The sequence below is a fragment of the Electrophorus electricus genome, chromosome 8 (assembly GCF_013358815.1).
Source record: "Electrophorus electricus isolate fEleEle1 chromosome 8, fEleEle1.pri, whole genome shotgun sequence".
NCBI classification, from domain to species: Eukaryota; Metazoa; Chordata; class Actinopteri; order Gymnotiformes; family Gymnotidae; genus Electrophorus; species Electrophorus electricus.
In genome coordinates this window covers 2,768,793-2,783,287 of record NC_049542.1, presented here as the reverse complement: position 1 = coordinate 2,783,287, position 14,495 = coordinate 2,768,793, and the positions used below count along the sequence as shown (strand labels likewise).

Genomic DNA, 14,495 nt, shown 5'->3' with positions numbered 1-14,495 from the left:
CAGTGTAAATTTCAGGAGTCAGCAAGTAAGGTAGCCATACTGAGCAGAGAAAGCGTGTGTGTGTGTGTGTGTGTGTGTGGGTGTGAGTGTGTGTGTGTGAGTGTGTGTGTGTGTGAGTGTGTTTGCGTTCACAAAGACACTCGTTACGAGATATCGGTGTGGGGTTGGTACAGAAAAAAACTGTCATCGTGCCATCTCTAACAAACATAACTTGAACTGCTGTAGTTTGATAACTAAAACATTAATAAAATGTAAAAAACGTGAGTACAACTGTGCCGCGTGTCGATGTGAGAACGTGAGTAGACACGTGAGCAGAGACTGAAACTAAAACCCTACACACTATCACTCTAAACCCAAATACAGAAAACAAGATCAAGGTTAGGAATTTTAACCCAAATCTTAATATTTTTCATATTATTAATATATTCTCAAAATACTTCAGTCTATGTTCAACTATTTCTGGTTCAGCATTCTACATTCACTCGTTATATGCACAAGAAGGAATTTTTAACATTTGTATTGGCTTTTTTGTGGTTGTGGCGGTTTATTTTGAAGTGGGTGGGCTTGATGGTCACATGACCTGAATGGCTTCCGGCAGGCTGGGAGGGCGGGGCCTGGGGAGGGGGAGGGGCGGTGGGGGAGGGGGAGGAGTTAAGTGGCACAGAGGTGTCAATCATGGCGGGAAAGGAGTGCACTGACACACAGACAGCAGAGTGCACACACACACACACACACACACACACACACACACCGGGAAGGAAGGAGAGTGAACAAGAACGAGAAGAAGCACGTGGGAAAAGGGCAAATATGAAAAGAGGATAAAAAGAAATGAACGGGTGGAGGACAAAAAAAACAACAATCAAAAAATAACAATAGAGGAGGAGGCGACAGAGGAGAAACCACAGCACAGTGATAGAGTGGTAGGAGACAGGGAGAGAGAGAGAGAGAGAGAGAGATAGGGAGGGAGGGAGAGAGAGAGAGGGAGAGAGAGATAGGGAGGGAGGGAGAGAGAGAGAGGGAGGGAGGGAGAGAGAGAGAGGGAGGGAGGGAGAGAGAGAGAGGGAGAGAGGTATTAGTGTTATCTGAGAGAGAGGGAGAGAGAGGGGGGGAGGAGAGAGAGGTATTACTGTTAACTGAGAGAAAGAGAGAAAGATATTGGTGTTTTCTGAGAGAGAGAAAAAGAGATATTAGTGCTATCTGATAGAGAAAGAGAGAGAGAGAGAGAGAGAGAGGGAGAGAGAGATTAGTGCTATCTGCAGCAATGAGGTCCCACATGCCAAACAGTAAAACAGACAAGAGGTTAATCTCACACACACACACACACACACACTCACACACACACGCACACTCACACACACACTCACACACACACACACTCACACACACTCACACTCACACACACGCACGCACACACTCACACTCACACACTCACACACACACACACTCAGACACACACTCACACTCAGACACACACTCACACTCACACACGCACACACATACACGCACGCACGCACATACACACACGCACACACACACACACACACACACAGAATAAAGCCACCTCGTCTCACACATGTATGCTTTTACGCATAAAAGTCTCAGAACGAGCACACACACACACACACACACCCCACGGGTGATAATACAAACATTAAGCCCTTTTATCTCAGACAACCAGAGTCCGGAACTCAGCACTCATGTCTGACACACCAACACGTCAGTGTCTGACACACCAACACGGCACCGTGGCTGCACAGGCGTACCGAGGGGAACACACACACACACACACCCGCATCAGCTCCAGGAGAGACTCAGAGATTTCATCTGGCAAAACTCTCACTGGAAATGCAACAGTAATGCACGTCCGCGAAGATGCTACCCACAAAGAACAACATTATACGCAACATTTTACACCAAGAATATGGAACACACACACACACACACACACACACACACACACACACACACACACACACACACACACGGTCTCATAGGTTCCCAGAGGCGGCTCCGTCTACCGATGGCACCCAGTTGTCTGTTTACATAGGTGGGGGGAGGAGACCCTTTTTGTCTTTAAAGAAATTCCTCTTTTAAAGAATGAGGAGAGCGAACCCCCACCTTACACATACCCACCCAATACACACCCCCACCCCATTCACACGTGCACAGACACACATGAGCAAACACTGTTACTTTCAGGCTGTCTCCTATATTTACCTCCCTGCCTCTCTCTCTCACACACACACACACACACACACACACACACACACACACACTCCTTTCCCTGTGAGAGGATCTTTACCAGTAGCTTGCAACTTGCCTCCATCCTGCCCGCCGTCTCTGAGCTCTCTTCTCGCGACGTTTCAAGCGGCGATAACGACGGCGCGTTCGTTTAATGCGTTAAACACGAGCGCACTCGCAAGTTTCACGCAGGCGCGCGAGAGACAAACTCGCGAGTGGAGCGCAGTTTATAAATGATGGGTGACGCATTCGGGAATCTCCACGCGCACGGGTCATGAATGCACGTGACTTTTCTTTCTTTTTTTCTTTCTTTTCTTTTTTTTTTAAACGCGTTTTGGGGTTGTAACTGCATACTGCGGGAGTGAAATATCCCCGCTCTCGCTACACGCTCGCGGTGGAGCCCCGACCTCTGCTGTTCTCGCGCTGTCTCCAGCATATCTGAGCCTGGCACGCGCGGCCTGTGTGCGCGGTATCTTAGACTCACGCGCCGCTGCGCAAGCCACAGCGCAACGTCTCAACGAAAGTCTTCACGCGACAGGGCACGCGCAAAGCAGAAGTAACGTAAGAGGCTGCTCGAGCTCTGGCTGCGCCCGCCCGCGCGCACGCACGCACGCACACAGTATTGTTCCTGTCACCGTTTTGCTCGCATCTGAAACTACAACGCTTATCTAGCATTGTCCAATCAGCGCAGAGGAGCGGATTCCATTGGCCAGTAAGATAAAAGGAGCGCCGAGGAATAAATGGCACTGTCCAATCATCTCGACGGAGTGAACGCCATTGCCCAATCAGCACAGAGGAATTGAAAGTGCTTTTCTGCCACAGAAATTAGGAAATAAATAACAGAGTGAGAGGAAATGCGAGGATGGCTAAATTCGAAACGGTTCTCTCTATGTGAGACGTGTATATTCACATTAATTAATAAGCAATGTTACAGACCTGGAGGAAAAATTTGATTGCCAGTTTTTAAACAAATCTCAATTTTAACTTTTTTTCACATACCGCAGTATACACAATTCTCATTACAAAATCTGCAATAATTCCCCATGTAAGAAAACAAACCATCTGCCAACATATAGAATTAACCGGAATCAAACGAAATTAAAAGAGTCCAGAACATGCTCTTCTGGGCTTCCAAACACAGAAATATTTCTGTTTAGTTTACAAGAGTGCCTGGGATACATTAATAACATTGTGACTGCAAAGGAATTGTACATTACAAACCAAAGCAGCCAAATTGCCCCATTTTGTATTGACACATGATGACAGATCAATGCACAATACTGCAATGTTACAGTCCTACCCACAAAACACTCGCCATTCTCTCCACAAACACACAGATCTACCTACAACAACACACTGTACAGACCTACCCACAAACACACACTATACAGTCCTACAAACACACACTATACAGTCCTACCCACAAACACACACTATACAGTCCTACAAACACACACTATACAGTCCTACAAACACACACTATACAGTCCTACCCACAAACACACACTATGCAGTCCTACAAACACACTATACTATCCTACCTGCAAACACACACTTTACAGTCCTACAAACACACACTATACAGTCCTACAAACACACACTATACAGTCCTACCCACAAACACACACTATGCAGTCCTACAAACACACTATACAATCCTACCTGCAAACACACACTTTACAGTCCTACACACACTATACAGTCCTACCCACAAACACACACTATACAGTCCTACAAACACACACTATACAGTCCTACAAACACACACTATACAGTCCTACAAACACACTATACAATCCTACCTGCAAACACACACTTTACAGTCCTACAAACACACACTATACAGTCCTACAAACACACACTATACAGTCCTACAAACACACACTATACAGTCTTACCCACAAACACACGCTACACCTGAAACTACAACGACTAATTTAGTTCAGGTTTCTTTTTTTTTTTAGTGGAGAAACAGTATCAAACATCAGACATATTTCCTGATTAAATAACCCCAGTGAATTCCAAAAATGTAAATACTGTGAAAAACATGAAGAGACAAATAAATAATAGCAAATTAAAAAACAAATGTTTAAATTCCCTTTCGGATTACATCAAACACGGATGACTTTGACACATGCAGGCACAGCGTGAGCCGTCACCGCAACGCCAGAACACTCGTGTGAAGATGATAAAAAAAGCCCCCAGGAAGATGCGTGTGTGTGAAGTCAACTACCACGGGCGTCAGTTAGTGACGAGACTCAGATGAGACTTTTATCCAAGCGCCGAGCTTTTGTGTCAGTGTCGAGTTCTACAGATATGCCAAGGCATAACTGGATATGTAAAATGACTCAAATAAAAATATGGTTTTGGATTCATGTGAAAGATTTTTTTAAACACGATTATAGTTCGACAGAATAGTGAATACTAGACAAATTTAAATATGTTAAAATCGACCAATCAAATATAGAGCTACTTCCTCTAAATATAAATATTCAATTCAATGCAGAAAATGGGGACAAATTTCTCAATAGAACTGCATCTTAAAATCAGTCTAGAAAGAAATAAACAGCATATTTCACTCGATCCAAACTTTAAAAATCTAAGACAGCATTGCCGTCTTTTCACTTTTTAATACCTTGATACACACTGATTTTGAACTACCGTGAAGACGACATACACATTTTAAAGCAGTATAAAGTGGCCGAGCCAAACGCTTGACCACGGCGCCGGATGGGGGGGGGACGACGTTTCCACTCTAGCACGGGACTTTCCGCTGCACGGAACGGAAGAACCGTGTCCTAAAAGTCCTAAAAGTGGTCTGCGGCCTCTGCCCTACGTCTCTCTGGACTCCATTTCCAACAATGCACTTGGGCTTTCTCAGGACTACAGACATGGTGGCTAAGTAGCAGGGACCCCTCACACCTCCGTCTGAGAAGGGGGAGGAGAGGTTTGAACGAAGTTGTGAGAACTGGTTTGGTTTCGTTTTTTTGGCTTTGCTGTCGAGAACAGGAGATTTTAAGCAAACTAAACTAAACAATAAATTGGGTGAAATACTTTCTGCTACAGTAATTACAACTTAAGAGGAAATGGTGATTGTTTACATATTCTCTTAACACTCTTTTAGTTGTTAGTTGTTGTTTTAGAATCCTTTCAACTTTGTGCTATGAACTGCACACGAATCGCACAAAGTACAACCACAAAACTCTAACAGGAAGAATCTGTGTGCAAAAAAAATTTAAACGAACCACGTTATTCAGAAGCCGCGTTACGTCACTATTCCACATTTTGAATGATCCGTTTTCATATTTAGGACATTATACTCTAATTAAAAATGCATACATACATTCACAGATAATACAGAAAAAAAAAACAGGAAATTGAAAATAATAACTGTAACAAAACCCATTTGTGTGCTCCACAGAATATCCTATTATTGCCTTTTAAATTTACATTAAATAAATTATGATGGCAGGAACCAGTACGTGTAGTGAAGCACAGATTTGCTTTAACACCCATGGAGACAGATTACAATCAGCTCTGTAAAAAGCAACATCAGCTCTGTAAAATTTTACCAAAATCTCCTAAACACCGTCAGTGAAATTACCTTAACAAATATTAAAGGTAGCAAACATAAATAACTAAAAACATGCACACGGCACATCTCAACACTGAGTTATGAAAATAACAGAACATCTTGGAAGCAAGGATAATCTCCTCCAAGGGTATTTATCATAACTGCTTCGAGCATTTAAATTTTTAATATAAAACTAAGGTAAGGCGATTCTTTTGAACAGATGAGACTGTTTCTCACAGAAACACGATAGCTATACTAACCGGTGAACAGCAAGTCTAAATTTGTAAACCAACACAGTTTATATTTCAAATATATTAAAGGAGTTTATACTAGGATATTGCTAAACTTGAAGGCTTCCTTGAGGTACAAATTTGAAGTATAAATTTGAAGTATAAATGTTTTGTGTTACAAAGAACTGTTTATTCCACAGCAATGTTTAGGGCAGACAGACACACGTGCCCAAGGCACACCTAACAAGATCCTTTTCAACAACGGAGGCTTGCAAAGGTAAAAATGACCAAAACAAACCAACCCATGATGAGCTAAATCTGAGACGATGGGAGCGATTTCTTCTCTGTCCGACAATCTTTAAAAAAAACCGACCCAACCCCGTAAAAAAGGCAAGAAATAAGAACGAAAAAAACCCCCAGAGCAATTTACTGCTCACCCACTTTAACGGTCTGGATTTCAAAATACGAGTAATTCGTTACAGCGGCGCCGAGTGTGCAGTTTGCACCCCGGTTGGGTCTAATTTAAAGGGGCTGTAAGAGGTAATTTAACGAATTATATAATGCGAGACAATGCACACGGCAGCGACCCTCCCGGTGCAAACGCGTGAACCCGCAACTACGTCGGTCTGCACGGCCGCGAAAGAGAACGCCGCTCGCAGCCGGGCCGCTTCCTACGGCCTCTCGAGAGCCCCGCGCGAGAGCCCCGCGCGAGAGGCGACAGCTCCCGACGTGTCAGTGGGGTCACCGTCCGCGCGTGACGACCCAACGGCGAGGTACGCCTCGTGCCGGAGCAAGCGTGGCGCCCGTGTCGCTTTAAGAAGAGTACCACCTTCCGAAATATAAATAATTAAAGAAATACAATTTAAAAAATCATCAACAACAGCAACACACGACCGACAACTTGTAGCAAAGATAAAGGTGAAATTCACCCGGATAACGATTTTGCCGAACGATCTGTGTAGTTTTTAAGACGAAAAGGACTCGTTTGGCACCGGGGAAATGAAAACATGATGGAGCTTCGGAAATCTCGCCGCCAAAAGCGCTCTTAAAGTGAGAGGACACGCATTCCCAATCAGATATTCACTTTGGTCACAGGACACATGCTATGGAAACTATTTCCCCCCACTGGGTTCGGTAAAATCAGCAACATCAATTTGACCCTTTTAAAAATGCTGATTATTATTGCTATTTTCATTATCATTGTATCGGCTCGAAGAACTTACTTGGTGAACGAACACGTCTAGTGGCGGGTCTACCGGACGTCCCTCGCTGTGGGTCATTGATATAAACCCGAAGCCCATGCGACCATTAAACCACTTGCAGTAGCCGGAGCCAACCAGAAACTGCGGCGGGGTTCGCTCCTCCTGCCCGTGGGACCGGGCTGGGTCTGCACCGCCACCTTTCCCCGTTCCTCCTGTTCGGTAAAGCATACAGAGTCCCGGTAAGCCACGCCGCCTCAGCGTGCGTCTCGGTTATAGCAGGCGTTTTGCTTTCAGCGCACGGGAAGCACACTCGGGAACTTTACACGCGGGGCTGCGTGGGCGAAAAGCAGCGCAGCCGAATGGAAATCCCCCCCCCACCACCACACACACACACACACACACACACACACGCGCACGCACGCACGCACGCACGCACTCGCTTTTTTCGCCGTGCATTACCTGGCAACCCTCGACGTACAGATCTACTTCGCGTGGTTTACCGTTTCTACAACAACCCGGTCGTGCACGCGCAGCCTGCGAACGAGTAGGACGACGGATTCAAAAGTGAGACGCACTTTCCGACCTGCGTGGGCCGCCGCCAGCTGCTACTATTGCTCAATTTGCGCTTATACAAATCAACACGACCGGTATAACTTAGGGGTTAGTGGTTTATTTTCCGCGTGCATCCGCCGTACTTCACGCGCCTGTCGTGGAGCTCCGGGGGCAGGTGTGCGCGAGTCCCCCCTCCCTCCTCTATTGGAGCTAAACTGCTCTTAATCACGCGTGCACACCGCGTAAACAAAACGCAAGGACATCTTTTGATACGGCGACGTTACAGGGGCGGCGCAAAATCTCCAGCGCCTGTAACAATCCTCCACCTCCCTCATCCTCCTGCGAAGCAGGGGCTCTGAAAGTGCGAGCAATAAAAAAAAAAACACAGCGTAACCTTCGGCCATGTTTCGCCGCGGACCCTCCGTGCCAAAGTTCCCGTAATAACGTTTCCTCCGTGAAATGGGGTGATGCTCGTCACCGTCAATCCGACATCCCGACGTCCAGCGGGCGCGAATTTAGCTCGCATGGTACAGCGTGCTTGCCCCCTTTTGATATTTAGTCATGTCTCTCTTACCACCTCTCTCCCTCCCTCCCTCTCTCTCTCTCTCTTTCCCTCCCTCGCTCGCTCGGCGCACACACACACACACACACACACACACACACACACACACACTCGCTCTCTGCCTCTTCCCGTCTCTCATTCGCTCGCTCGCTGCACCGCACACGTGACTTTGTCATTCTCGTGCCCTCTCGCTACCAGTTCTTCCACGAGCCACGGAGAGCGCGCGGACTCGGAACCGAGCTGACACCGGACGTACCGCTGCGTCATTGCCCCTACCGGCATCTTTAAAATCCGTAAGAGTTTTTTATTTTATTTTACGTAGCCTATAGCCTAGCCACTGCTTTGGCGAGTCTGCTTTGTAAGCTACCCCCATAAAAGTTTGCTTCCACGAGTTCTTGTTGAGCTACGTGGGTCCACATAATTTTAATTCGCAGTTTTATAGCCTTTAAATTACATTTACTGAATTAAAATTCTCGTGTAACACCTAAAGTCGGTCAGTTAAACACGGCTGCTGCAAGACAAACACCGTCACCTTTTGTCCCTTCCGTTTCAGATTGAGAGGTTTGTCCCTTTCTTATCTAGGCATGGCTGGAAACATAAATATATCACACACAAGCAACTAAACGTCTGGCGAGAGCCACGCTAGCGGCTTTTTTCTAGACTTAAAAAAAATTATTATTATGATTCCCCGCTTCAGTTTTCCACAAGTAACGACGTATGGACACGACCAACCGCCCATCCCCAAATGCCCGCAGACGGATGAATATTGTCGTTATCCGAACAGGGTGTTTGGATAAATGTTCTCGACCGATTTGGTGCAGGAGACGCCAAACAAATCCTGCGTCGTCAACTTTCTAAGACTTTATCTCGTTGAACGCCCAACTCAACTCGAGTATCACAGGGTCAGAAATGTTAACGAGTTATATTTATCTTCCTCTCGAAACCTTCATCGTCACTGACATTTTTATCCTTTACGATGCAAACCAATAAGATGTAAACTATCATTTCAGTTCATTTCCAGCATCTCCCTCCTCTACAAGATGGGTTCGTTTAGCTGCCCCCCCAAAAAAACTGTTTTTCATAAAAATCCCTATTTGTTTTTTTTTTCTTTTATTTTTTTATTCTTAGCCTTCCCTGCGTCAGAGGAAAAACGTTAGAAGAGTGAGTCAACGGCCACGCCCACCTTCAACCAGGACCGCCCCCTATCCACTCTGAGGAATTCACTGCCTCCGCCACCCACCCATCCACACACCCACCCACACACACACACACACACACACACACATTAGACCGCGACCCCAGCCTCCGCGCAAAAGGCGGGTGTGGTTCGGGGGCGTTAGGACGCAGGTCGCGCTGCCGGTCACCGGTGTCAAGACGTTATCGCGTTGCTCATTTCCCGTCCACGATTCATAAAACAGCCCCGGAGCAACAAGTGGAAGAAACGAACCGAGAAACGCGCTGAGTACACACCATATACGTCCCCGTTTGATGCCACAGGGAGATCTCGGAGAACATTCACCAAGACGGGAAAGGACGAGGACACCGCTGGACACCGTCAGCAAATACAATCTGGCTGGAGCGCCGCCCTGTGTGAGAACTTCCAAAGTAGGCTACGAAGCAGCATCCGATGCGATTTGTTTTGTGTGAAATTTGTGACTAATTGACTGCACTTAAAATAAAATAGACGGACCAACGTGGACGGTTGTATACGTGTGAGAGAAAACCATCCGTACGGGCGCCAGTGAGTAGCGAGTCAGAGATGTTGGAGATGTTACTGGACACATGAACTCAGAAACCTTCGCCTGTGAGAATCGCACGGTGTCGAAGCAGTTTCGGACGAGTTCGTTCGAAACGAAATAACGTACGAAATAACATGTTGAGCAAGTAGGAAGCGAGGTTTTATTCCAGAGACGAGTACAGAGGTGGTGTAAGCTTCTTTCTACATCGTGTTCAGTCTGGTGACTCCGATGTGTGCCGTGTATTTATTCTCGCTTTATGCTATGCGGCAACATGTTTGGGCAATAAAAAGATTTGCTTCTCTCCGTTTTAAACATTTCTCGTTGTCCTTTTGTGTGCCAGAGTCCAGCTCACTGTACCATGTATGAAAACACAACCCGGCCACGCTATTTACTGATCGCTTTTAATAAAACCATACGTGCAATTGTCTTCAATACTTTTCCACAATGTCTTACGGTTAAAATGATTGTAGGATTGGGTAAGCTTTAAAAATACGCATCGTAGAACTCGTATAAAAAGGTAGCAATGACTTTCCAAGCTCTTGAACTCCTTGTTAAACCTGTAAGTGCTCTATCAGCATGCATCTCTGCATAAAGCTAAATAATGCAATTAAGCGTTTTCCCTCGGGTTACCTCGAAGTCGGTCGTTGTAAGAATATGCAAGTTAGCCATATTTTCCCCCCATTCCGTTTAACAATTTCATCGCGTCTGCCTTCTGTCTTTTTTCATTCTCACACACAGACACACAGACACACACACACACACATAACCCATCCCCCCTTCAACACCCCGAGGAAACACACCCTGGCAGTCCTAAACAGGACTACAGCGCTATTTTAACGGAAGCAAAGCAAGTATGGTGCGCGTCGACGATATTATATCGTTAATAATGTATGTCAAGACGCGCGAGAAAAGCACGGGCCGTGAGTTCAGTTCCATTAAGCCACTTCACGCTTTAGAACTACGTTCACGGCTTTCAGAAGTACCGATTAAAGCTGCAGTTTTGTAGTTTGAAGCTTCTAGGTATTCGGTATGGTTTTTAAAACAAAATCAAATCCCAACTGAGGACGTATATTTTAAAAGCTTAGTATATGCTCAGTGTAAATTCAGGACATGCATTAACGAATAAATAACGTTGTTATAAATATCATATTTAAGTTCCTCATATTCGCACAGTGACTCGAATTCCCTTTAAACAGTACTGTGGCCAAATCTACAGGGATTTTTGACAAGCCAAAATATAGACGCCTTAAGCAATACCCAACCCCCACGCCAACTTCACCCTCGCCACCCAAAGGCTTCTGTCCGTCGGGGTCAAAAGGTTCCCTCGCTTCGTCTGTCTTGCGCCCCATTTTTGGAAATTCTCATGTCCATATACGTTGTTAACCTAAAGGCGAAACGTGGTTTAAAGTGACCTTAACGTGGAATTGCTTGATGTCATTTACGTGCAACGCTAGTGTTGTGCTCTCTGTGAACAAAGGTGACGTTTTAAAGATGAAAGTTTTAAACAGGATAGTTGGAGGAATTGTTCATAAAAAGTAGCAGCTGCGAAATCTAACAAATTTGGTCCCTAAAGTCTTCTAAAAAATTCGATCAGAATCTACTCAAATATACAAAAAATGTTGTTTTTCTACGCTTCCAGAGAAGTAAATAAAGGATAATCAAGAGTAAACTTGATGAAATTCTGCCCGCATTCTTTCTGTACCTCGAAACTGGAGTGATCTATAAATATTAAAAAATTAAATGTTTTGCTTTTGCTTTAAAATGTATTCGGATGTAATCACATCCAAATTTGGAATTAATCGAGCATGCATTACACTTCGAATGATGATACTTTGTAATTACTTTATGTTAAAATTAATCATTTAAAGCAGAAAAAAAACAATTATCTGTATGACTGTATTGTAATTAAAGTTTTGCCTCCACTGAATTCTAAGAGACAACAGTTCGGTTTAGTAGCTAAATAATATCTGTATTTTAATATGAACGCGTAAGCCATACATTATCAATACAGGCTAAAACTGTTGTTTTGCTGAATTAAAATACATTCATTTGAAACAAACAAGGGAATCGACGGTTTTCGCTGATCTCGACTAAACACTAACATCTTCTCCAGGAATTCCTGACGATGCCTGGGTTAAAAAGAAAAGACGATTGCAAAACATCCCAACGCGTAAAGGTACCGGATAAGCACGCTCGTGCCAGGGGTATGACGTCACGCATACATTGTGACGCAAGACGGAAGCCTGGAGGGCGTGCACAAGCGATGGTGACCGGCCCGGTCACCAGCTGCACGCGACGTGAAACGCACGAGTTGGTCAGGCGACGCTCGGTTTAGACCGGGCGCTGACCGCTGCACGCGCCGTCACATCTCTACAAGAGGTGCGCGCGGGCGAGGGCTTCCTAAAGCGAGCGTGAACGTTTGACCGCGCGCCACTAGCTCTGCAGCGTTTTTCTACGCGAGGGGACCGGAGGACGCGCGGCGCGCTCACGACTGCTGCTGCTGCTGTTGTCGTTTACTGGCGTTTATTTGCTGCTTCAAGGTTTATAATTCCCGGACTGCTGCAAACTGGGAGATGAATATTTACGCGAATGCTTTAAGCCTTTAGGCTGGCGAAGACGCTCGCGTGAGCTCGCGTGTCAGACTCACCCGTCGCGGAGTGGACGGCCATGAGCTCGCTCCTCAGGCGCCGACCCCTGCCCTGTTGAAAGAGACACACAGCACAGCAGAGATGGCCGGAGACGAAGGCGTCTGCCATTTGCACGCCACGAAAACTTCACGTTGCGTTGTAAAGTCCCGCTTTCCACGGGACGCGTGGCTCGTGCATTCATATACCGGAATGTCATCCGTTTTCCAAGATGGAAATGTTATTTCTTCAACATTCTTAAAATGTTGCTTTAAAGACTAGGCCTGCAAGTCTAGACACACAGATATCGCTACTAAATTTGGATGAGCGTTGCCTCCTCGCTCTCTGCACTGCACGTGCTTACTGCCCACGAGCAAAAGTGTTTCGAAGCTTTAATAGGACGTTCGGCCTGTGCATCTCGCGACCGTCGGGATGCTTTTTTTTCTCGAACTGCAGAGCCATGTGCAGCAACCTGGCAATAATCCAAAGATTATAATCTGTTTCTGATCTAGAAAGAATAAATAAATACTACAGTTCAATAAATAAATGCTACAGTTCAATAAATAAATACTACCTTGATTCTTATCGAGCAGATACAAAGCAGTCAGATCCAGATTTGATCGTGTGACGGTCAGCAAGTAACTAGAAACGTCCAGGCGGGATCTGCAAAGATGCACAATGAACATGTTTATCACAGGCTATCATTACAGTCCAGGCATGTTTATTATGAGATGGACATATCACACAAATTGCAACCGAGAGAGACGTTATAATGCGTCATTGGCCTCCGGTTGACCTCTGGAAGGTTACCGGTTCAAGCCCCACCACTGCCGAGTTGCCACTGTTGGGCCCCTGAGCAAGACCCTTAACCCTCAATTGCTCACGTTGTACTCAGTCATAACTGTAAATCGCTTTGGATAAAAGCGTGAGGTAAAAGTAAATGATCTTAACCCAGAGATGTGATAATGCATCATTGGCCTCTGGTTCAACCGGATCTTAATGAGCAGTCGAAGAGGAGCTTGAGGGTCCCGCGGGCAGCCATTTTGTGAACTCTTACATGGACGCCACCGTCTGAGGCTCTGTGCCGAACACCGCCGCTGATCTGCCTTTGGGTCCGACTCAGCCACATTCTGAAAATTCTGATTTTTTTTAATTTTTTTATAACAAACATGGCCACGTCATGTCATTTATTTCTCAGATAGCTAAAAAGAACAGACTTCTCCTTTAGTCGGGTCCAAATGAAGAAGAGCCCCCTAGCGGCCAACCAAGAGAACGCACTTTTGTTCGGTGACTAATAGCTTTTTTCTTTCTTTTTTAAGTGTCTGGGCTCAGGTACAGGTGATGACCTTTTGAAAACGGGGCCTTGTGCGTGGTTATATAGAAATGCTTGTTGCACGGCTGTTATGTATGAAATTGAGTGTGCATGATACAGTGGCACTCTGGCCGCTGAGAATAAAAAATGTGGCTATGTTTTACTTCTCCAAATGTTACAAAAAAAATTTACAGTCGATAGAAAAACCTGTCTGATGTATCTGTAAGTCATAGCTAATTTAACATCAGTGGCGCCAAGGAGCTTGTAATACTGTCACCATTGCACGCTGCGAATATGAGTCTTCTGTCTGATGCAAAAGCTAAAATGTTAAGCCCCAAGGAAAGTAGCAGTGAGCGCAATGCCCGTTACGGAGCTTACTGGCGTCCAGTCACATGCAAACCGGCACGCGCGGAGCCCTACCTTTCGTCCGCCGTTACAAGGGCGCGAGCACCGTCTCGG

General features: G+C 45.5%; 1 protein-coding gene across 2 annotated transcripts in view; it reads right to left on the bottom strand.

Annotated features, from left to right (window-relative positions):
• The window catches only part of lin28b (lin-28 homolog B (C. elegans)), a 29,474-nt gene extending 16,138 nt beyond the window's left edge, over nt 1-13,336 (bottom strand). Inside the window, exons 1-3 of one of the 2 annotated variants that reach the window (XM_035529464.1) lie at nt 13,299-13,336; nt 12,748-12,799; nt 7,269-7,459 (exon numbers count right to left, since the gene is read on the bottom strand). In XM_035529464.1, coding sequence (XP_035385357.1) covers nt 7,269-7,459; nt 12,748-12,769 — 213 coding nt within the window. In that variant the 5' untranslated portion in view covers nt 12,770-12,799; nt 13,299-13,336. Of the gene's footprint in view, nt 1-7,268; nt 7,460-8,193; nt 8,358-12,747; nt 12,800-13,298 lie in introns of those variants that run through there. The other variant, XM_035529465.1, reaches the window with a different exon arrangement.
• Nucleotides 13,337-14,495: the final 1,159 nt, after the last annotated feature.